Source organism: Typopeltis vanoorti, chromosome 20 (genome assembly GCF_054136105.1).
Source record: "Typopeltis vanoorti isolate ZY-2024b chromosome 20, IOZ_Tvanoo_1.0, whole genome shotgun sequence".
NCBI lineage: Eukaryota > Metazoa > Arthropoda > Arachnida > Uropygi > Thelyphonidae > Typopeltis > Typopeltis vanoorti.
Genome location: NC_143568.1, coordinates 42,552,501 through 42,577,803, shown reverse-complemented (window position 1 = coordinate 42,577,803; position 25,303 = coordinate 42,552,501). Strand labels below are relative to the sequence as shown.

Sequence of the window (25,303 nt, the reverse complement as noted above, 5' to 3'; positions counted from 1 at the left end):
TTATAGGGGTTGTAAGTATAATATTGCCGAATCTACAGAATGCTATAACTCTATAAGTATCAAGAAACTAACATTGGATTTCAACTTTTATTTGGAAATGTACAATTTTAGAAAAGGCAGGCTGTTCTGTTCCAAAGAACAGCAGTACAATGCTGTTCTTTGGAACAGAATTTTAGTGGTTCTTCCCATTCGTGTAGCAATAATAATAGCCATATATATATATATATATATATATGAAAATTATAATAAAGTTTAAATGAGTAAACACCGAGAATTATAAAGAATGGGGTTTAATAGGGAACACTACTAGTTTCATTGATAAAACAACTTCTTCATGTGTCCAAGCACAAAGAATTATAAACAAAAAAATGACAGAAACATTATATAATAACGACAACAGATCCACTATAAACTGCAGTACAGTTTAAACTGGAGTACGCACTATAGTTCCAGCTGTATGTAACTGCGTGTATGAGATATCATGAGAACGCCAGTACTGGACAGCACAAATCTGCACATCAGATAAACTGTAGCTGAGGCTAATATTAATGTGGATTGAATCGAGTGAAATTTCTTTAGATTAGAGAATACGTCTCTCAAGTTCATGCAGAAGTTCAAACATGCATAAATGTTATGAAGTTTGAGAGCAGACTATAAGATGCTGGCGGCCTTCGTCGGAGTTTATTGAGAATAGGATGTGGCTGGAGAGAGCACTAGCTCGGATTCCGTTGTAGGAAATACCTCTTTTGTGTTCTTCAACACGGAAAAAGATAGATTTATCAGTCTGTCCATAGTAAGGCTTTCCACAATTACAAATAATCTTGTAAACTCCTGGGTACTGAAGAAAGTGATGTTTTTCTTTAGGTCAACTGAGGATGGAACGGAGTTTAGGAAACGTAGTGAAACATGTTTTGATGTTGAACTTCTTAAGAATTTTAGCCAGTTTGGGAGAGAGGGAACTAATAAAAGGCAAAGAGATATACGTTCTTGGGGAAGAAGAGTCTTCCGTAGTAGGTGGAAAAGAAATTTCTCAATATTTTTTAGAGAGAAACCAATGTTGAGAAAGTTCCTTTTTAGTAAATTAAGTTCATTTTGACGCTCTATCTCGTTTGATAATAATGATCTGGCTCGATGTGCCAAGGTGGAGATAATACCAAATTTCTGTGGAGGGTAGTGATGAGAGGATGCATGAAGGTATCTGTCCGTATGTGTAGGTTTTCTGAAGATGGAGATTTTGATATTGTCAGAGCATCTTGTAAGTTTTAAGTCTAAAAAAGTGAGACAATTGTTGGTTTCTAGTTCATAGGTGAATTTAATCTCGTGATGAAAGTTGTTAAGATGATCCTGAAAAATATTAAGGTTATCTAGGCCATGCTCCCAAATGAGAAAAACATCATCAATAAAACGCAGCCGGATTTTAGTTTTTAGTGTTGACGGACTAATTGCTTTTTCTTCTAAGCCTTCGAGAAATATATTCTAGTACCGGAAAGAGCACGGTGTCCATTTGAGAAAATTTCCGCCATAACCATCAGCATTTCAGACAAAAATATACTGTGTTAGATTTGTGGACCACGGAATGGCAGCACTTAGCTGCCTCTGTTCATCGGATGCTGTGTTTAAATATCTTGTCTTCGAATCTGAAGTATCCTGAATTGACACATTGGGAGATAATAGATAATTTGCTAGTACCGCTCTCCCTGGTATATATAGCAATACATCCTAACCATCATTAGTAAATATGCATGTAGGTGAATGTGTAAACATGTACAACATACTAAACAATACAATGCACAATTAGTAATATTGTCTAAACCATCAGGCTCTTGGATAACAACACAGTGGTTGTCACCCTTACGAATTCCTACTGTTTTGTCTACTAATTTTCGCTCTTATATCTGAAGAAATCCAATATAATTAGCATGAAACTTTATTTTTTATTTAAAGAGACTTAAGATCAGTGGCAGCCGGTGAAAATTTTATGTGGGGGTGCTGCATATACAAAATAAAAAAATTTAAAAAATTCCTTTTTTCCTAATCAGTAACCAATTTATTAATAAATAAATTTACATATTAAAAAATTGCTTTATTAAAAATATTCCACCCTCACCATGAACAAACACCAATAATAAAAATTTTGTATCTCACAGAAATGACACGCACATGCATACAATTTATCTGTAAGCTACACTGCCCAAACAAGCAGTGTCGGAATCACTTGTAACGTGCAATGACAAGCATAAATGAATATCGACGAGTCTAACTGCAAATGGTGTGATAATTCTCACGCTGCGTTAGATCGCAGTGCATTTGTTTCGTGTAACAATAATTGAAAAAATATAATTCTTTTCATATTTTCAACAGTGACACCCATCATAATTCAGCCTTGTATCTATAATAAATAAATAATTATATGTTATTTTAACAAAATAAAATAAGATTTATAAAAAATAGTTCACCCTCACCATGAACAGGCACCAATAATAAAAGTTTCGTAACTCGCAGAAATAACGCGCACAAGCACACGATACACTGCCCAAACGAGCAATGTCGGAATCGCTTGTAACACGCAATGAGAAGAGCAAGCAAATATCGGCAAGTCTAGCTGCAATTGACCTAACATGATAATTCTGACACTGCTTTTGATCGCAGTGCATTGGTTTCGTAATCTAAAGCGTTAATCGAAAAATTCCGATTATTAACTATTCAATCAATGTCAATGCTGTAACCTTTAACATGTTGTATTGCATTTATATAATGCTGTAAGAATTGTTATTATTTATAAACACAAACAAAATTTAATTTTTTCATTTTTTCCTTGGGGTGCTGCAGTGTCGCAGTGCTTATGTACGAGCTGCTACTGCTTAAGATACTATTCCAGTTTTCGGCCTTAAACTCTTATACATACATTGGAGTGTTCGTGCAAGCTCCTGATAAGATAAGTATTATTTTCAGTTATCGTTGATAAAATTACTTAATATTGCGTGGTTTTGTTTGCCTTGCGTATTTTAGTGCGTCTATTTGTGTGTTTTTGGTGTGTTATAACTTATTATTTGATAAAACACGTTGCAATAATTATGGCACCTGTACGAAGGAAAATGGCGGCCAGTAATGATGGTTCGCCATCTTTATCAAAGAACGGTAGTATAAAAGAAATGAGTCAGTGTATTATCTGTGAAATGTACGGTTTACGAAGTGCGGTCGGAGTGTGGATAGATGATAATAAAGGATTGAATGTGTGTAGAAAATGTAGGGAGAATGAGGAATTGAAGTGTATTTCGGATCGTGAGTGTGATAATTTTGTCAAACTTCAGAATGAAGAAAATAGCAATATGACAAGAAACGGCAAGGTTGTACATGAGAATTATGAGAGTGTGAATGTAGAAAGTGTGAATGATAGTATTAATGGTTTCTCAGAGAATAAAAAAGATGAGATAGATGCATTGAGTGAGATCACGTTGTTGAATGGTGCGATAGAAAGAGCAAAACAGCAGCTAGAGTGCATGAACAAAAGTCGAATGAATGAACCAACCAGTAATAAAAGGTATGACAGGAAAAATAGGTGTATGAATGTGAACATGAACAAAATGAAGGATAGAGTGCTGTATGGAGACTCGTTAGTACGAGGTGTGTTAGTAGAGGATTTGACAAAATCGTATCAACCTGGTGCGACCATAAAGGATGTAACTGAGTCTATTAGAGAGCAAAAGGAAAGGGTGAAAGAAATGATTGTTGTGGCAGGTATGAATGATTTGAAAGGAGATAAAATGGAAATGACAGAAGACCTGAATGAACTGTTTGAGGTAGCAAAAGAAAAGAGTGAGGAAGTTAGAATGATTAGTCTTTTGCCACGGTATGACAGTGAAATGTTTAAAAGGAGGGCCAAAATTGCGAATGACTTTATGCATGGGTTATGTATGACGAGTGGTGTGGAATTTGTGGATGTGTGGAGTGAGTTTGATGGGCGAAAGGATCTATATAAGATGGATGGCCTGCATTTGAATGGTTATGGTGTAAGAAGACTTACACCATAACCATACAGCAGCATGCTTATGACATGGTGCATTGTCCTGCTGAAAGAGACAATCAGTTCCATAGAAATGTCACCAAGTAAAAAGCATAGCATTGCCCAGAATATTCAGATACCGGAGTTCAATGTTCTTGACAACACAAACAGAGGTCCAAAGCCAAACCAGGAAAAATGGAACCATACCATCATACCACCACCTACATTTTTCATAGTTGGGATTACACACATTGGTAAGAGACATTCACTGGGCATCTGCTACACCCATCCATCTGCTCAAGCAGGATGAAGCATAATTTGTCACTCCATAACATAGCCTTCCAAATTTCCACATTCCACTGTATACACTCTTTGCACCACTTTACCCAAACACATACTGCATGTGTTTGGGTAAAGTGGCACTTGTATATTGTGGTCTTAGCATGGAAACCCATGTTGCGAGCTTCTGTTTGAAATGTTTTTGTGCAGATTTGTGTTCCAGTCAATGTCCAGAATTCTGCATTCGATGTGTTGGCTGATGAATGATGGTTTTTATATATTATCCTTCATAGCACCGTAAGGTCACATTTGGTGAGTATGGTTGGTAGCATTTTGCAGTCAACTTACTTCACTTTCATATCAGTATGGTATCACTGATTGTTGATCTGGGATGATCCAATTTGTCAACAATTTGCCAAACAGATAGTGACAGGCCTGCAACATGGCATCCTATCACAATCAATTACTTCACGATACCTATCATATATAGCTACTGACTTATCTTACAAGGTACCTAAGGAAAGTGATGGAATTATTCATGTCCCATAGCATAAGAAGTTTCACCACTTTATTCATTAGCAAATCATAATGATTGAAATACCTGTAGAGCTTGCAGGAGAAAGAACATCAACGTAGTTCAATCAATGAGAAAGAGAAAGAACCATTCAAGGTGCAACATAAATTGGAAAACAATAATATTCCATGGTTCACCAAATTTGGGATTTGTATGAGACTAAATTTTAAACGTATCTCAATAGTGAAAGTAACACTACTGCTGAGGTAGAATGTAATGTAATTTATAAGTGAGTGATGTAATCTGATTTGTGGGGTGACTAATCATGCAAGAGAGAGAGCCTTGATTCAGGAGTAAATGTGGAACCATAAGGCCAATGATTATGATGATGACAAAGCAGACTAAAATAGTGCCCTGGATTGAAGCTGCATGGAAAGAAAAAAATATCTGAAAGTAGCTATAACTATCATATCGCAGGAGACCCTACATTGATACACTAATCATTATTTACACAATACCTATTATACTGCTCCTTAAATTCATTCACAGACGAAGTTCACAATCACCTCTGGCAATGCATTCCACCCATTCACAACCCTCCAAGCAAAAAATCTAGTCCTAACACCCTTGTTAACCACACTCTTACATAATCTGAAAGGATGGCGCCCCTCGTTCTCTCCCTTCCTGCACTGGTCTCAAAAATGTCATCAGTATCAATCCTATAAAATCTCTTTAATAATTTATATGCCTCTGTCATATCTCCTCTCCTACGTCTATCAGCTAGTTTTTGGAGCCCACAGATCTTCAATCTATCCTTGTAGGGAACATCCCACAGACCTGCAACAATCTTTGTTACTCGCCTCTGAATCCTCTCCACCATTTCTTCATCACCAAGAAATGCAGGTGACCAGATCTGTGTGCAATAGTCCAAATGCGGTCTTATTAATGCCTTATAAAGTAGAACAATAACTTCTTTATCCCTGCTTGTTAGTGTTCTTCAACAACCATGTAATTTGATGTGATGTTTTGGCAATCTTTGCAATATGCCCTTTAAACTTAAGTTCTCTGTCCACAATAATTCCCAAGTCCCTTGCCTTGTCAACTTCTTGAAGGTTATGTTCCATCAATATAGTAAATAGCATGTGATCTCACCCTCTCGAAGTGCATCACCTTACACTCAGCCATGTTAAACTGACAGCTATTTACCTTAGTCAATACCGTCAGCCTATTTAAGTCATCCTACAAGATATCTATATCATCTGAATTGACTATTACTCTTCATAATTTTGCATCATCAGCAAACAAGTGGATATTTCCTTTCAAAGTATTCCCAATATCATTGATGTACAGATTAAACACTAGAGGACCAAGCACTGAGCCCTGAGGTACACCACTAGTCACCTGCCTCCTCCTCCTGGACTCAGCTCCTCCATAAACCACTCTTTGATATCTATCTATCAGCCACCATCTAATCCAAATCACCAGCTTCGGATCCATACCCATTTGCTCTAATTTATGCAACAGAGTTCCGTGTGGAATCCTGCCAAATGCCTTTGCAAAGTCCAGCAGTATCACTGAGTAAGGATTTCCTTTATCCAACTGTCACTTTATTACTTTTACTTTCCACTGTTACTTTATTATAGGGAGTAAGCAAGTTACCGAGGCAAGACCTACCCTTCACAAAATCACATTACCCCTTATAAAGTATCATATTGCTGTCCACCCAGTCCTGAATTCTAATTTTTACCAATTTCTCCAAAACCTTAACCACCACTCCAGATATATTGATTGGTGTATAATTTGCAACCTCTGTCTTGGAGCCTCCATTATGCAGTGGAATTATTTTCCCCTCTTTCCACTCTATTGGTACTTTACCAAAAATGACACTTAAATGAAACAGCCTGGTTAGAGGAGGTGCTAATTCTCTTGCACATTCTCATAACACATGGGCCGATATGCTATCTAACCCAATGGCAGTATTAGCAATAAGGTTCTGTAATATATTAATCACCTCTATTTCATCTATCTCTAGACTCTCATTAGTCAATGACGTATTCGACACAGCAATATCACAACCAAGATGGTACACTTTTGCAAAAACGATCACTAAGCAACTCAACTATTTGATTTGCTTCTGTAATTTCCCTACCATCAACACTTTTTAAAGTAATCTTTCCATGGTTATTCTTCCTTTTACTTGTCACAGAACAGAAGAATTCCTTAGGGTTTCTTTTGGATTCATCAGCTAACTTCCTCTCATAATTAGCTTTGGCTTTCCTTACCATACAGGTTACTCTCTTTGCCTGTACCTTGTACTGCTCATGGGAACGCTAATCTCCTTTTTCTTTATATTTCCTCCATAACCTTTTCTTTATCTGCAACTCTTGCTTAATAATATTATTCATCCATCTTACTCCTACTTAATTTCTCCTTCTGACTCTGGGAATACAGTCTGATTCTCAGCTTTCTCCCACACACCATCAACATCACCCCCCTTCAAATTCTCATGCCATAGCACTACTGAAAGCTGACTTCTCAGCTTGTCATAATCACCAGCCTTGTAATTCCACATATATCTATATAATTCCACATATGCCTTATTTTTTGCCGAAAAATAAGGCATTATTGTTTATTCAAATAACTGGGAGTTTTGATAACTTGTTTGTATTTTAATGAATACAGACATTGTTTAGTAAATAAAATCGTTTCCAAATTCCCATTCGTAAATTGAGTTTGTGTTTTGTGAATTCTCCTTTATGCATTTATTTTTGATAATAATAATGTATGTAAGTGTTTATTATACAATTTCAAAATATTTATGAGAAAAAGTATATACCACCATTCATCATCTATCCTTTCATAAAGAATTTTAATAACCGGCTCACCCGACTTAAAAACATTAACCGGCTCGCACGAGCTGGTCCCAACACACCACTGCCTGTTAGGGTTTAGCAGAAAGACATGGCAGCACTTGCCTGACAATCTCTTCCATGAAATCTTATTTTGGTTAAAGAATTTCAAATGTTAGTTAAAGCTTCTTTTCCATTAGACATAAAAAGGTGTTAGAGGATATATAAACTTATAATCATCAACAAATAAACAAAAAATGGGAACTAATAAAGAACTGAGGTCTCAGTTCTCCTAACTCTCCAGTAGGAAGTATTTCTTGTCATTTATTTATTCTTTAATAAATTCTTATGTTAGATTTCATAAACCCTGTCTTTATGAAATCTAACCATACATATTCATTACTAAAATATTTCCTTTACTATTTTTATAAAAAAGGAAGCAGTTTGTTATAATGGATATTCTGCTTAAAAAAACATTATGGCTCTGCTCAACAAGTGATCCTCATAAAGGAAATCCCAGATAATATTCCTTATTAAATTTTCCACTGCCTTATCAATAACACTATAAACCTAGATGAAACTATAATTCTCTGCTTACTGTAATGAATCTCCATTAAAAATAGATGCCTTTCACTAAATGCATAAGCACCTATTAGGTATGTATTGCCCATCCACTTATTCATTACTGATATAAGAAATTTTGCTGAAACTTGGTATCTGCCAGATCTCCAGAGTAGCGATTCTGGTTTCTGTCTTTGCTCCCCCTCCCCCTTTCTTCATGTAGTGTGAGTGAGACCCTTCAAGGCCATGACAAACATACTCAGAGATCCATAACCTCCTCCATTTCAAGGGAACACCAGTTAAAATGGTGTTGCTGCTGCTGCAGGCCAGTCACCAGTTAGTGCATGGGTTTGAACATGTCAGTAATGAACCAGGAGGTTTCTTGATCGACTTGAACTCCTTCTCCGGGTCATGCCTGGAGAGGGAGTTCAAGTAGTGGTAAGTGGGGGACCTGTTGAGGTATCATCATGGTACAGAGATTGATTTCTCTCTGTATGGATGTTATGTTCAAGGGTATCTTCTCTCACTGCATGTCCCTACTATATCTGTATGTCTAATAAAACTTATGATCAAATTTCTGAAGATTCTCACAAACAATAATAGTGACACTGCAACAAAAGTGAATCTCCCTCAAACTAATCCCATTAAAAAAAAAAGTTCCACCACAGCAAGTCCCCTTATACAAACCATGCCAGAATCTCTTTAGTAAAAATTCACTTTCACATCCACTTTAATATCTGCAGCATTGACACAAACTTAAATGACATTCACCATTGCAGTCTTCCAGACCAGACAACTTATTCCAGACAGAAATCCACAATGCAGCTACATCTACTATTGTCACCTCCAATGCCCAAACTATACACTTAAAGATTCTTTTCTTCACAAGGGTCTTCATGAAATCTGACATAACCTTCCAGAGAATGACTAATTTGGGATCACCTGCTTTTGAACGTCTCTGGAACAAACCTTCCCTGTCCCATTCATTTGTCGCATTTACTGGTCTCCAAACACTGATAACTACCCAAACCTCTTCACATCCCTTTCCCTGAACTCAACCTTTTGCAATCCAGCTATCTAAACAGTGAGGTCATCTTCCTGGGTGACTGTTAACAAATGGTGCAGTCGACAGGATGTGATTTAATCGATAAGAAGTAATTTAACAACTATAAGTTAAGAGATTGAATTTAGCTTTGTAATAATAGTTGTGGAATTACTCCTTGAAATTTTTAGAAAGTAAATTAAATAAATCACAATGAACTGGTTATAATCTGGAATCAGGCAAAGATAAAAGTTGTTTTAAAATAGAAAGATTGTATTATTTAAATTAGTAATTTATTAATCACTATGGCTGTTACATCAAGTTCTGAAATGAATGATAGTGAATTCTTTTGTACGGTGAACCCACAGCAGGTCTTTCCCCAATTTTCAGGTGAAGAATCGGATGATGTACTATTTTTTTTTACCTATGTTGAAAAACTTAGAGAAATAGCAAACTGGACTGATTTTCAACTACTAGTTTTAATCAGAAGTAAATTGGTAGGTAAAGCAAAAACATTCTTATATTCTTCTCCAATACTTCGGGAAACGTTTGAGTATTCTAAATTTAAAGAAACTTTATTGTCTCAATTTTGTAAACTTAAAAGTGTAGGCCCTAACTTATGGAAGTTACAAAGAGTCGTTCAAAAGGATAAGGAGACTATTACTGATTTTCACAATCGTTTATTGACACTAGCTAACAGTTTGAATGTTACTAATGAAGATAAACCTCACTTAGATTGGGCTGTATTCCAACAGTTCCAGCAAGGTCTTAGGCAAGAATTGAGAGAAACAGCATATAAGAAGAAAATTTCTACTTTAGAAGAGTGTCTCAAAAGTGTTAAGGAAAAAGAACAAATATTGGGAGACCTTTATTCCTCAACCAATGTAAGTCTTGTGAATGTTGTGAATAAGACTGATTGTTCCTTCAACCAATCAGAAATTGAAAAGAGAAATAAGGATGAAAAAGAAAAAGCAAAGAATATTGGAGAAAACTCAAGTAATGTTAACAGCATAACTGAAAGTAAGGAGCAATTTGACAAGAAACTGATGACAGAAGTAAAAACTTTAATTCACCAGGAGGTGAATAAATTGAATCAGCCAATAATAGATAGTCTTAATGAAGTTGTGAAACAATTATCAGCTAATACCTTGAAGTCTCAAGAAAATCAAAACCCCACCACTGGTAAAATAAATGAGATGATTAAACAGGAAGTGGAAAAACAAAATCAACCTATTTTAACTAGTCTAAGTAAGGTAATTCAAGGACTAGATAACATTAGACAACAGATGTCTGCTATTCCTCAATCTAAGACAGAGACAAAACAAAGAAATCCTCTTAAGTGTTATAATTGCAACAAAGTTGGACATTATGCCAGGAATTGTTTCCATAACAAGGAAAACTACTATAACAGCAGATGGAACTCAAAATTTGGATATGTAACCCATGGAAGAAATAACAGAAATTTGAAGTATCAAACATCTAATGAAAGAATGATGAGAATTAGAGGAGATATCCTGGGCTCTAAATGTGACATCTTATTGGACACAGGATGCAATGCCTCTACCATCAAAATGGATTATTTCTTAACCTTAAAGAACAAATTATGGAAGAGCACTGCCAAGTTGAGACAACCTGTAAGCATTACTTCTCTCTCAGATTCAAACCCTGTAGCATATGAGAAACTTCGAGCAAGGATATACCTACCAGAATTTGGACTGTATGTGTGGCAAGACTTACTTATTGTTCCCACTACTTCCAATTTGAGCTCCCACATTATCTTAGGAACAAACTTCTTAGCAAAATATCAATTCTCTTGTGATTTTTCTAAGAAGGAAATATCCCTGATGAATAAGAGGAGATATACCAAAAGAAATGAAATTCTTGATTATGATAAGACTAGGCATCAGACAAAGCAGTCTAGATTACTATATGAATTGGGATCATCTACTAAAGGAGAGTCATCTGTAAATCAATTATCTAAGAAGAATAGTGATGATAACTCTGATGTGCACTATCAAACTGACACACCACTTGTCACTGATAAACAACAAATGATTGTGACCAAGCCTGAATCGGAAATTGTCAATAATAATAATCTAACAGTTGAAGTCAATTTTGCGAAAGTGACCAATCTATTTAATGGAGCAAAACACCATATTGTGAAACAACTAAAACTTGATTCTGGTAATGGAAAACATCAGATTAATTTGGAAGAGACAATCCCATACTACAGACATAGAAGATACGTGGAATTTGATAATGAAAGTAACAAGAAATTTAATGAAAAAGAGAATGAGAATAAATGCACAAGTCATAATAAGGAACCAAATTTTATTCAAACTAGGGACTACTTAAGAAATCGAAAAAAGAAATATGTAATCTAATTCCTCTGTGAAGGAGCCTAATGTAAAAAAAAAAAAAAAAAAAAAAAAAAAAAAAAAATTTTTTTCTTAAAACAAAAATTTTTTTTTTTCAAAGAAAGGGTGAGCCTATGTTAAACTGTGAATGAAACTATGTTGTGTATTTTTTCTTTTTTTTTCATTCACATTTAACATTGTTTATTATATATTAATCATGACTTGTATAAAAGTTATTTATTATTCCTTATTTAAGAATTATTATTTAAGTATTTATTCTGAATTTTATCAGCTATTGATTAATTAAACAATAATATATGTATAAATTATTGTGACTTATATAAATATTGTAACGCGAATATTATTATAGTTATCTGTATACGAAATGAAAGAGTTGATTAAGTAGCTCTAATGTTCTATTTATTGTATTTTTATTAACTCAATGTAGTGGTATAGCCTTATGTAACATTAACGAAAATGTTTACGTTTATTTGTTGTCATGGAAACGCATGAAGTAAACGAGCGTGAGTGGAACAGAGCGTGAGCTGGGAGAAAGATAATAAAAAAAAAATATAAGCAAAGAGAGGAGTTGGAACGGAAATTTTGAAGCAAAAGGAAGCAAGGATATAAACTAGTGAAGTGGAAGTAAATGAAAGGTTCTCAAGGGCAGAAGTCAAAAGGGATAATATTTATAAGCGAGCAAGAACGAAGCGAATCTTATAGTTAGCTGAAAGTGAAGTCAGCAGTAATAATAACAAGAAATTAATGCCGTAATCGGATAATATATAGGACTGGACGTTCAGTGAAGCATTCTGAATAAACCCAGTTAGTCTAGAATTGCGACTTATTTCTAATTTGCCCTAAGGAGAACTGCACGGTGTTTAATTAGTTAATGAGTGGTAACAAGGATAATTGAAGTACCCTACAGTTGATATCTAGGATTGTGAAGCGTGATTAATAGTGTTTTAGTTATAACTGTGGAGAAGTCTTATAGATGTGTTTTTAAGAATAATAAATATATTTTGAAAGTATACTCACAACGTGATTGATGTACTAGGAACTGTTTCTGGTAAGGACTGTCATATTGATTTATTTCAATGAATGAGGAATTGAGTGTTAGTTACGTTATGTTTAACCTAACTTTAACTGTGGCAATTCTTCGAGATTGGGAATTGAAAATAAAAAAATTGCTTGAGATATATTTACAGCAATTAGTGCCTGTGTTGTTCTTAAGCGTATGGCATGGTTGAGAATTGCGTAAAAAACTGATTAGATAGGAAGTTCCATTATATTTAATTAAGTGTAGGAACTTCGTGACTCAGAAACTGAGAAAGTGTATGTGAAGGTTTGGAAGATTGAACTAATATGATTGACTTGACCTAATGTTTAACTTGATTTTATTGTTTAAAATTTGAAGTAGAATTTATGTATGTGTTATATAGCTTATATTAAATGTTTTATTTTGTTAATCTAATTATTGTGTTTGCCTGAATTCCTTTTTATTGCACCGTTCACAAAAATTCGAATCTTGCGGGAATCCCAAGTGGAAAATAAATACTTCGGCCAGTATGAATGAAGAGACTGCTAACTAACTATGAATTGATCCTGCTATTTTATATAGACTAATCTAAGGATAGAGTGGCGCAGTATAATAGAAATTTCTCTACCCTTGGATTGGTGATCAATTTACAATCAGTTGTTCCTTTTTTTTATGAAAGTGACTTATAACAAGATGGCGGATTCGAACATGAAGGAAAGAACGTCACGACACCTGTCCCATTCATTTGTCGCATTTACTGGTCTCCAAACACTGATAACTACTCAAACCTCTTCACATTCCTTTCCCTGAACTAACCTTTTGCAATCCAGCTATCCAAACAGTGAGGTCATCTTCCTGGGTGACTGTAACATCCATAATTCCAATACCACCTACCAAGCTGTACAAGAAGCAGGTCTTTGCTATAAGTAATGAACTATCACATCTCATACATCTAACCACTCGAATTTCTGATAACCCTCTTCACTATACCCCATATCTCTTTCTGACCAGTCCTCCTTCCAGATACACAGTAAAGGTCACTCCTCTTCTCAGCAACTCGGTCCATCTTGTATAAGCCTCCTCTTTCACAGAATCCCCCTCCTCTAACCACTCCTGATCTTGCATTCTCTGAAACCACAAAGGATGCCAACTGGGATGACCTCAAGAATTCTTACTCCTTTCCTTTGTCTGACTATTGCTTCCCCTCATCTGACCCTAACACCTCCTGCAAACCAGTCAGAGATTATTCTCAATAGCATGAAGGACTTTATCCCACATTCAGCCCATAATCCTCATCTGCTTTCCAAGCCCTAATTCAACTGAAAGTGTATCAAAGCAGTCGAAGAAAAATTCAGCTTATCGCATGTGGTTCACATCAAGAACTCTAGCTTCATACTCTGCCTATACCAAAGCATGCAAGATATGTATTCATATCTTTATTCACCTGCAGATCTAAATGTGATTTCATAAAATCCAATAGCAGAAAACTTCCTCCTGTCCAAATGGAAGCTATGCCTTCTAGTCCCTTGCTAAGGCTGTTGGACACAACTTCTCTTCTGTGCTTCCACCCCTCCTCTCTCATTCTGATGGCAGCACTGTTACTTCACTCGAAGATAGTGTTGACCTCCTGGCATTGCTGTTTTCCTTGAACTCCTGTAGGGATGACCAAGGGAAATGACCTACTACCATATCAGAATCCAAGCACTGTATACTTCTTAGATTTTAGACAAAAATACATCAAAAAACTACTAAATAATTTGGATACTAAAATGTCTTCTGCTGTTGATGGTATTTCTCCAACTGTTCTCAAGCGTTGTGCTACAGAGTTAGCAGGTACTTATCCCAATGCATGGAATCAATCTCCTATCCTATTCAAAAAAAGGGGAAGGGGGAGGAACAGAAGTTTACCAATAAATGAACAACCAATTGTCATTACCTGTCCTCTCCAAAATAATGGAAGAAGTCATCAACAGCCAACTCCTCCACTACTTAGAGGCACACCAATTAATCAGAACCAAATCCCAAAAGAACTACACAGCTCTTAAAAGAAAAAACTCAATAATCTTCTCAGTCCTCATCTGCACCCCACATACATATACAGCACAAATGTGCTAATAGGTCTTGATCTCTTGTGTATGGGATCAAGATAAAAAAAACTCTGGAATCCTTACAAACAAGACATTCTAGTTTGTGTGAATCTGTCAATTTGTAATGACACTGAAACTTTGGTGTTCACTTTTTTTTACCTATCTTTTTGTATTCTATCAACTTGTTTTGTCATTTTATATATATAGTGTGCGTGTGTGTGTATTGCCAAGTATTGGTATCTGAAGTTTGTTTAATGGCAGAAGATAAAGAAGCTTTAAGGAAGTTTATTTTGCACTTGGTTAGACCATAATAAATTTAGTTTAATCCTTTATCAAAGTATCACCTTAGTATCACCACTTCTGGGTCTGGCTCCCACTGATGAGACCTCAATAAAGGTTGAAACCGGTCTGGGTAGTGGCCCTTCCCTTAATGCGTAGAAGTATACATGTCCGCAAGGAGATGTGCTTTGCATTATAGGAGATACTGAGACAAGGAGTGATGAGAGCTTAGTCCACCTTTGCTACGAGTTGCCAAGGGATGTACCACCTTATCTCAGTCCTGAAGATATTTTCAGGTGCAAACTTTGTTTGCTTACACTTGGATAAAGGATTAAACTAAATATATTAAAGCTTTAAGGAAATACAAATGTGCTAAACTATGTTTAGTTTCAAAAATTCTTTCATTATAATACGAGTCGATCTCTTCCTCTTCTTTCAACATGTTCTTGCTCCCGCTCTCTCCCTCCCCCCAAGGCTTCATATTCTGCTTATGCAATATTTTTAAAGATTTCCTAGTTTGATTCGAGTCTGCTTTCATCAAAACTATATTTTTTAAAATTTTAATTTTTGTTGATATAGTGTTTTCATAAGTTCGTCTTGTAAAAGTTCAAACCTTAAACTTTTTTTCTAATCTTGTTAATCTCCATGTTGTTTATTTTATTTTTCACAGAATTACAATTTTACAGTTAATAATGTTTGGTTCCCATTATCAATTGATGCCAGAACTATGATATCATTTATTTCTTTGGGCACAATATTTTTATTGATTATTATACAGTTATGCAGTCTACTGAAGATAAGTTTCACATGGTTTTTCTCCATGTTATTTTATTATTTCTTCAGTTAAAAATTCAGATTAAGTTGAAATTTTTTAGTATTCAATATCACTATCAAAATTTGTCAAACTGTGTTAACTAGAACACTTGAATGGGAAACTTAGGATGAATAAAATGATGTCTATAGCATTATGCCAAAAAACAACTCTAGGCTCCACTGTCATGATAATGAAAGGTTGTCATTATATCACAATGACACTGTGAAATATGCTGTAAAATAAATAAATAAATAATATATATTAAAAAATATATATATATAAAAAATACACACACACACACACATGTCAACAACAAGCATCTTTAGCTCAGCTGGTATTGATGGTGCCCCTTGGTTGAAAAGAAAGACCTAGGTTTGAATTCTGTCTAGGATGCAAAGACTTTATCAGGATCCTTTCTTATGCACTTTATCAGGACTTTTGAAGTGAAGGTGAGCTAGCTGATCTTAGAGATTTGGGAGGGTTTTTCTCCTGAAAATTCAAGTGTTTCATCCCACAAAAACAGACAGACCAGTCAGAAGAACACACAGAATTTACAAGCATAGCAAATAATGCAGATAGGATTAACTGCCCTATCATATGCATGATAGGCCATTCAGCCTAAAACCTAATTCATCATAAATTAACACAAAAAGGAAGATGATGATGATGATGCCAATAATTAGTTCTTTACTTTTTAAACTAAAGATCCACATAGAAAGTGCTCATAGCAGCTTTATTTAATTTTATTAAATTAATGCAGCAATATAAAAATGATGTTTATTCCAAACTGATAAATTGATAATATTGTTCTATCTATTTTTGTGATCATAAATTAACACTAGCTAAAACAGAACCACACATAAGAACAAATTAACTTACTAATAACTCAATTCATTCAATTCTGTAAAACTGTCATTTCTAAGGTAGAATTTTTTACTTTTCTGTTTCAATGTGAAATTGTGCTGAATATGTACAATAAGCAAGAAGAATTTATCATTTGTTTTGTATTCACACTATATCAAAATATAAAAACAGGAAGTGATAAAAGTGCACCCTGAATATGCTAACTTATTTTGATTTCTATTCTTTCTCTGGTATGATGCCTCAACAAACTAACTGCAATCTGAATATGTGATGTCTCATGATTTATATGTCACTTCTGTAGTATGGCTCTACAACAAACAGACATAAACCACAGGAATTGTTTGTAATAGCATTTTTTTTGCATAGGACTTTTTTTTGCTTTCAGGACTTTGGTCAGAACTTTTCAGTAGTTTGCTGTATTAGTGAGTTTGTTATTAACTGTGTTTCCTATAGTAAGAATTGATTACATATATACTGGTGCATTTGCACTTACACTTAGTTTCTAACTTCTGCATAAGCAAAACAAATGTTTAGCATTACACTAAACAAACACAGTTTCAACTCTAAGTGTGTGTGTGTGTGCAAACACACCAATATATACATATATAAGAATATAAATATACTAACCCTAAATAAATAGAGCCAATTCTTTACTTCATCTGAACTGACTGTATGAGGGTTTCTGATAACCCCACTTCTTCCATAATTACTATCGTAGTTCTCCACTAATATAGGAGGTGTGTCTGGATATGCTAGATCAATAAGGCCTAAGCAGACATTCCTGAGAGATATGCTGATTGACACAAGTTCCTCCAAGGAAAAGGGCATCGTATTAGTAGTACTATCTGAAAAGGAAACAAGGAAAAATTATCTTAATTAAAGAAACTATAACAAATTTATTTTTGTAGAAAGTTTTGGTTGCAAATTAAATTTAACTTGTCAACAAATTACATTCTTGTTTTATCCAAGTGTAGGCAAATAAAGTTTGCACATGAGGTATCTACTTCATCATAATCATCATCATCAAATTCCTGATATGTACCCTCAAGGGGTGTACAGGTTATGATAGTACTACATGAAAAATTTACATCATTACTAACTTCCTATCTACAATTTTCCTCCAAATCAGTCTGTTACTTGTCAAGACTCCAACATTATCAGATCGTATATTTCTATCGTCTAATGCAATTTGTACCGTATCAATCCACCTATATCTTGGTCTTCCTCTGGGTTGTTTTCCTGCAAACCTGGCAGAGAACACTTGTTTTGCTAATCTGTCATCGACCATTCTGTTTAAGTGACCATACCACCTGAGATTAGCTCTGCTAACGCATTCCTGGATGCTGACAACGTCAAGTTCTTTCCTAATATCCTCGATTTTAATATGATATTGTCATTGATGCCATCTGATGATGCCTATAATCTTTCTCAGGACTCTCATATCTGCAGTCTCTAGTCTTTGGTCAACTGTTTTATTTCTGACCCAGTTCTCAGATCCATAGGTTAAAACTGGTTTGAACGCTGTCTTGTACACAGCTAATTTAGTGTTCTGACTAATTTCTCTCTTATTCCATATGAATTTATTCAATTGACTGCCTACAATACCTGCTTTGTTGATTCTGTTGTCTATTTCCATATTTAATTTACCATCTTCAGTAAAAATCATGCCTAAGTAGCTGAAATGTTTTACTTGTTCCACAGGTTCCCCGTTCACAACACAGTTTGACATTTTCAACAATTCTACCTATTTTCATTGTCTTTGTAATGCTGACGTTCATACCATATCTATTACAACTGTTATTCAATTTAGTTAGGGACTGTTGCAAACTTGTAGCAGATTTATTTAGAAGTATAACATCGTCCACATAAAGCAAAGAGCTGACATTAACATCTCCAATTCTGACATCATGTTTAATACCACTTTCCTTCATAATGATCCATATAGATAATGAAAAACAGAGGTGATAATGTACATCCTTGTCTCACATCAGATTTAACATTTCTTCTGCAGCTTCTCCCACTTAAGTGGGGTCACTGTTTGTTATGAGTCTCCTCCACACCTTCCTGTCTTGGGCTGTCACCACATCCAAGTTCTTCATCTTCAAGTCCTCTTCTACCAGCTCCCTCCATCTCTTCTTTGGCCACCCACGCTTCCGCCTTCCTTGCACATCCATCTGCATGACCCTTCTTCCCACATATTCGTCCTCCCTCCTCATCACATGACCAAACCATCTCAACCTTGCCTCCTGTATTTTCGCTCCTAAGTTCGTAACTTTCACTGTTCCCTTGACACAGTCATTTCTCAGATGATCCTTTCTGGTCACACTGCACATCCACCTAAGCATTCTCATCTCTGCTACTTCCATCCTGCTAATGTTATTTTTCCTCAGGGCCACAGTTTCTATAGCATATGTCATAGCTGGCCTCACTACTGTCCTATAAATTTTGCCTTTCAGATTGATCAGCACCCTCTTATCGCATAACACTCCAGCCATCTCCCTCCAGTTCCTCCAACCCGCTTGTATCCTGCATCCCACTTCCTTCTCAGCTCCTCCATCTTCTTCCACTGTTGAACCTAAGTATCTAAAGTCTCTCACCTTCCTGATGACATTTCCTTCCAGCTCCAGATCTGTCTCCTGGCCACCGCCCACTGCGCAACACATATACTCTGTCTTGCTTCTGCTCAGTCTCATACCTCTCTCTTCCAGTACTTTTCTCCAACTTTCCAGTTTAGTTTCCGCTTCTTCTCTTGAATCTACACACAGCAAGATGTCATCTGCATACAACATTGTCCAAGATGTATCTTCTCTCACCTCCTCTGTTACCACCTCCATCACAATATTAAACAGAAACGGATTTAATGCTGACCCTTGATGCAAGCCAACTGTTACTTGAAAACTTTCTGTCTGTCCCAAACAGGTCCGAACACTTGTCTTCACATTTCTGTATATTTCCCGCACCAATCTGACATATTTCTCTGGCACCTTCTTCTCCCTCAGACACCTCCAGACTTCTTGCCTTGGCACTCTATCGTATGCTTTCTCCAGATCAATAAATACCAGATGTAGCTCTCTTTGTTTCTCTCGATATTTTTCCATCATCTGTCGTAACCCAAAGATAGCATCTGTTGTTGATCTACCAGGCATGAAGCCAAATTGTTCCTTTGCAATCTCCACTTCCTCCCTCAATCTACCATCAAGAACACTTTCTAGGATCTTCATTGTGTGGGACATCAACTTTATTCCTCTGTAATTTTTACAGTCTTGTGCATCCCCTTTTCCCTTGTAGATGGGAACAAGAGTACTCTCCCTCCATTCCTCGGGTATATTTTCCTGTTGGCAAACTTTCATGAACAGGTCCCACAGCAGGTCAATTCCCTCTTCCCCCAGTGCCTTCCATGCCTCCACTGGAACTCTGTCGGGGCCCATCGCTTTTCCATTCCTCATCCTCTTCATGGCCTCCGTCACTTCCATTCTACTGATGTTCTGCACCATCCCCTCAGAAGGCTGCCCATCTCCTCTGTGAGTCCTTGCATTTTCATCATTCAAAAGTCCCTCAAAGTATATTTTCCATCTGTTTCTTATGTCCACATCCCTCCATAATACTCTTCCTTCAGCATCTTTGATCTGCCTCACATGTAAGATGTCCTTAAGCCATCTTCCTGTACTTACTGGAATTCAATTCTAACTGCTGACTTACAATGCAAATAAATACTAAATATTGCTTGATATAATGTCCCATTGACACCATATAACTGTAGCGTATTGAATAGCTTCTCCCTTGGCACCTTGTCATATGCCTTTTCCAGATTGACAAAACTTAAATACAGATCTTTATTATATTCCCATGCTTTCTCAACTATTTGTCGTAAAGTGAAGATCTGATCCTGACAGCCTCTATTTGGCCTGAAACCAGCTTGTTCTTCACCAAGCTTTTCTTCCACAATTCTTCTCAACCGTTTCTCAAGTATACTTGCATAGATCTTGCCAGGAATACTCAGAAGGGAAATACCTCTGTAATTCTCACATTCAGTTTTATTTCCCTTTTTATATATGGGTACTATTAGAGCTCTACTCCAATCATCGGGAATTCGTCCCTCTGTCCAGGCTTTTTGAACTATGCAGTGCAGCCACTGTAAGACTTTTATACCACCATACTTCAGCATTTCTGGTTGAATATCATCTACTCCTGCTGCCTTTCCACATTTCAAGCGTTTCATGGCTTTTTCTACTTCAGGTATGGATATGTATTCCTGACTGTAATCCTGTTGAGTATTTTTTACCACTGAGCTATCACTGCTTGTTTCATTTAGCAGTTTTTCAAAGTTATTACTCCATACTTCAAGGATATCTTTTTCTCCTTTTCATGTCACCTTCATATCTCTAACTCCTTTTACAGAACTCTTTCCCTCATTTCTAACAACCTCCAGAATATCTTACCACCTTCTTGACATTTATTTTCTATGTTCTTGCCAAAGTCCTCCAATGACTTTTGTTTAGCTAGTTTTACACAGTGTTTAGCTTTCTTACATTTGTCCCTGTATTCTCTAAGAGCACAAGCTGACTTATTTGAGAGGAATGTTTGATATGCTTTCTTCTTTTCCTTCACTGCCTCTTTAACTTCCTGTGTCCACCATGGAGTTCTGATTTTTCTATCCTTGCAGACAACTTCACCACATGCCTCTCTGGCTGAATCAATCAGGGTTTTCTTCAAGGCCTGCCACTAAATCTCCAAGATTTGGTTCCTGTTCACTAACTTTTTCATTTTTTCTTCAATAATCTTTGTGTATGTTAGTCTACAGTTCACATCTGAGAGCTGCTTAACATTTATTTGTTTTAAAACTTTCTTGCATGTTATTCTTTTCAATATGAAATTCAATTTTATCCTGCTCAAGACTAAATAGTGATCGCTTTCAATTTCAAATCCTCTGTACACGCTGGTGTCCTGCACCAGGGAGAAAACATCACTATCAACAATAACATAGTCAATGAGCCTTTTCTTATTCCTTGCCTCTTCTCTCCATGTGAATTTGTGCATATTTTTATGTTGGAACATGGTGTTAGTAATAACCAATCCATGTCCTGAGCAGAAATCCAAAGGTATTTGCCATTATTATTATCATCTTTGCTCTTTTCTCCAAATTTTCCCAAAATATTTTTGTATGTCTGACAATCACTTCCTACTCTGCTATTTAGATCCCCAACAAGGACCAACTTTTCCTTTTTTATTGTCTCAGCTGCTTTTTCTAAGCATCAAAAAATTCCTCTACTTCTACCTTAGTAGAACCTTCTGTGGGACCATAGGCACAAATAAGTTTCATTGTCTAGTTCCCCATTCTCATATTTGCCCACATCACTCTACTTGAAATTGCATGCCATTCAAGAAGATTAGCCTCGTATTTAGTGTTGAATACTATGGCTACTCCTTATTCCAAAATGTTATATTCATTGCCTGAATATAACATTTTGTATTTATTGCTCAGAAAGATCTCGCCAGTTTTTGTCTTTTTTGTTTCAGTCACCCCTATTATGTCAATCTGGTACTTATCTAATTCTTCAGCTAGCTCCATTTCTTTGCCATTCAGGCTTCTTATGTTGATAGTACCGATCTTTAACTCGGGTGATGTTGAGTTGGGGTGTGCCTTCAGATTTGTTCCAGTAGCTGACTTTTCGCTGTTCCTCCAGGTTCCCTGGTGAAAATAACGGGGAGGGGGGGGGGGGGGCCTTCTTTAACCAGGCGATGCCCCAGCCTGCATGAAATTTTGTCATGTTGTACCATCATTTTCTATATTGGTTTAAGCCAATAAGAATACAATTTGGTCAGCTAAATCCCAAATTGCCAGCCCATCCTCGTTCGTTCAGTATTCAGGTAGATGCCCAACAGGTTGTACCACGAGAAGGTGAGGATTGGACATTTGGTCAGAAGCCCTGGTCGGTTCTTCGCATTCCTTTAAAGGATATGTGGAGGTCTCCTCTCAGTTATACAGCTTTGACCCTTAAGCAATCTACCTGTATATGGGAAATATATGATTTTGCATTAATTCTATCTTGGTATTCTTCTTCGTCTGGCTCCCACTGATGAGACCTCAATAAATGTCAAATCTGGTCTGAGTAGTGATCCTCCCTATAATGCATGGCATTATACACAACTGAAAGGATGTGTGCTTTGCATATTGGATTCTAAGGCAACTGGTGTGAAGTCATCCAAGTAGCCTAGTTATGAAAGATACTCCTTGCACAAACTTTGTTTACCTACACTTGGATAAAAGGATAAAACAAGAATATAATTTCTTGGCAAGTTTAATTTAAATTCATTTCTATATGAAAGGCAAGTTTAACCATGGTTGAGATAATAATTAAATAACTGAGAAACTCAAGCTCTAAGAGACTAAATATATTACTTTTTTAAACTATTTTCAGATCTCCCAATTAGAGAATGGTGTATCACAATGACAGATCAAAATCATCTATCATCCAAAACCATGCTACAGTGGAATAAAAATAATGTAATTATGCTTGTAACAATGCTCAAAAGCTCTCAGTGTTTGGCACAGCTATGTGAAAATACAGGTCTATTGATGAATATGCACTATCATTATTTTATGGAGCAATTTTATAAGAACTATTTCAACACATCTTAATTTTGAGGTTTAATTCACAATACTACAGTAACAAAATAAATATGATATTTATTTAATTGCTAATATGCTTAACATCGTCAGAGACACAATTTGTCACATAATGAGAACACTAATTGTGTTCTCATTCATTTATTTATAGATTACCATAAATAAATGAATTAAATGAGTGATGATTGTTCAAACCTACAGCATTAGCATAGATAAGAAGGAAGATGAAGGGAAAGAAGAAACCTTTGATTTGAAGGAGTGCAAATTGTCCACTATGACATACAGAAAAGATGAGTGCACAGCTGTAGAGGGAATGAAAGAGTAAGAAAAAAATTTTTTTTTTCTAAGTATGGAATTAAACTGTGAAAAGGTATTCAGCAGTGACTGAATATGTTTTTTTACAGAATTAGAGGAGAAAAGAGGAACCACAGAAATATCCGAAGAACATATAAGTAACAGCAAGTGAAAGCATGTGTGAAAGTGTAGTGAAATGTGAGACATGGGTCATTAATCAAATTACCTGCTCTCTTTCATGGTGAGTTAAGGATTTTTAGGAAGCTCTTAGAGGCACCACCCCAATGTAAGAACTGTAACCAGTGGTAATGGATAGACTTTTGATTTGGATGAAGTTAATATCAGTTGTTCAGAGCAAGTGAAAGTTCAAACCCTGCTATAACAAATTCACTCACTCTACCAAACTATTGAAGAGTCCTGAGAAAAGCCCTATAAGCATATGTTTTGCTAAAAGAAATTCAGCATAACAAACTCCCCACTATCAGAAACCATTCCTTAATCACTGCAATATGAAATAATGAGAGCTGATTGTATCCTGGATGATTAGGAGATTACACTTACAATCTTATGCTAAAATAGACTAAAGATTAATTATCCTTCACTATTACTATATGTCACCATCAGAATCTCTGTTAAAAACAGTCTTGAAAAGAGATTTTAACATTGTCAAAAGTAAGACGAGAAGAAATTTCTTTGTAAAAAATAAGACAAGATATAGGTTTTAAAGTTAACAAGTTTGTTGGAATCCAGTGAAACCCAATCAATAAGACAGAGAGAGAGAGAGAAGAACAAAGCAATGTAGCACCTCAACATTAGTTGCCAAGTTTGAGAGGATAAAGATCCAACCACTAACCAGAGAGATGACTAGATAGATGAAACATATGCAAGTCTGTCATAGTGTACCCAGAAAAAGTTTTAATCATATATAATTTCTGCTGGATTATATTGACTTTTTTGATATTATTGATTATAATGAATTAAAATGAGTAATCATTTTAATTCAACATGCAGTATTTGAATTAGTGAGTTTTTATACTGATTTTGATGCATATTACATGAAATAAGTGTAAAATATATTCATTAGTGAGTGTGTATGTAGATCGTGGGAAAAGGAAGTATAGGACCCAGAATAGGTGATGTGCGCAAGAAAAAAATGCAAGAATGGATGGATATGTTCAAATGTATCACAGTGACAGTGATTTCAAAGAAGACAGACAAGTAAAAAAATTCCTTCCTTCATTATATCATTCAGTTAAATATCTGTAACATTTATTTATCAGTATAACAAAGAAACAAATAATTCTGGTAGATAGGCTTATACGTTGGTTACTCCTAACTATTATTTTTGAGGAAATAACGTAATATACTAAAATATTAATTATATTAACTTGAATTAACACTTTCCTATATTTTAGCAACATTACACTGCCAGTATAAGGGATCACAAAAACAATAACATGTGCAATGTGCATGCAGGTACCAACACTGAGAAAATGAGGCTGAAGAAAGGCAACCAGAGTTGGGCCTAGAATACTAAATGGTACTCTTTAGTGGGCTAGATTAGGTGGTCTTGGCCATTGGGCTGAACATCTGAGGATGAGTGGTTCCTCAGATGCAAAAACAGTGAATCTGTTACAGCAGCAGTTTATTCAACAGCTCTGAAGGAAAAATGGCATGGGAAACTGGGCAGAGA

At 35.7% G+C, this 25,303-nt stretch overlaps 1 protein-coding gene across 4 annotated transcripts in view; it reads right to left on the bottom strand.

Moving 5' to 3' along the window:
* LOC150095396 (ubiquitin-protein ligase E3C) overlaps positions 1-25,303 on the bottom strand; it is a 662,747-nt gene that overhangs the window by 326,958 nt on the left and 310,486 nt on the right. For all 4 annotated transcript variants that reach the window (XM_090409807.1, XM_090409808.1, XM_090409810.1 and 1 more), the window contains exon 14: positions 17,316-17,533. In XM_090409807.1, coding sequence (XP_090265933.1) covers positions 17,316-17,533 — 218 coding nt within the window. The remainder of the gene's footprint in view (positions 1-17,315; positions 17,534-25,303) is intronic.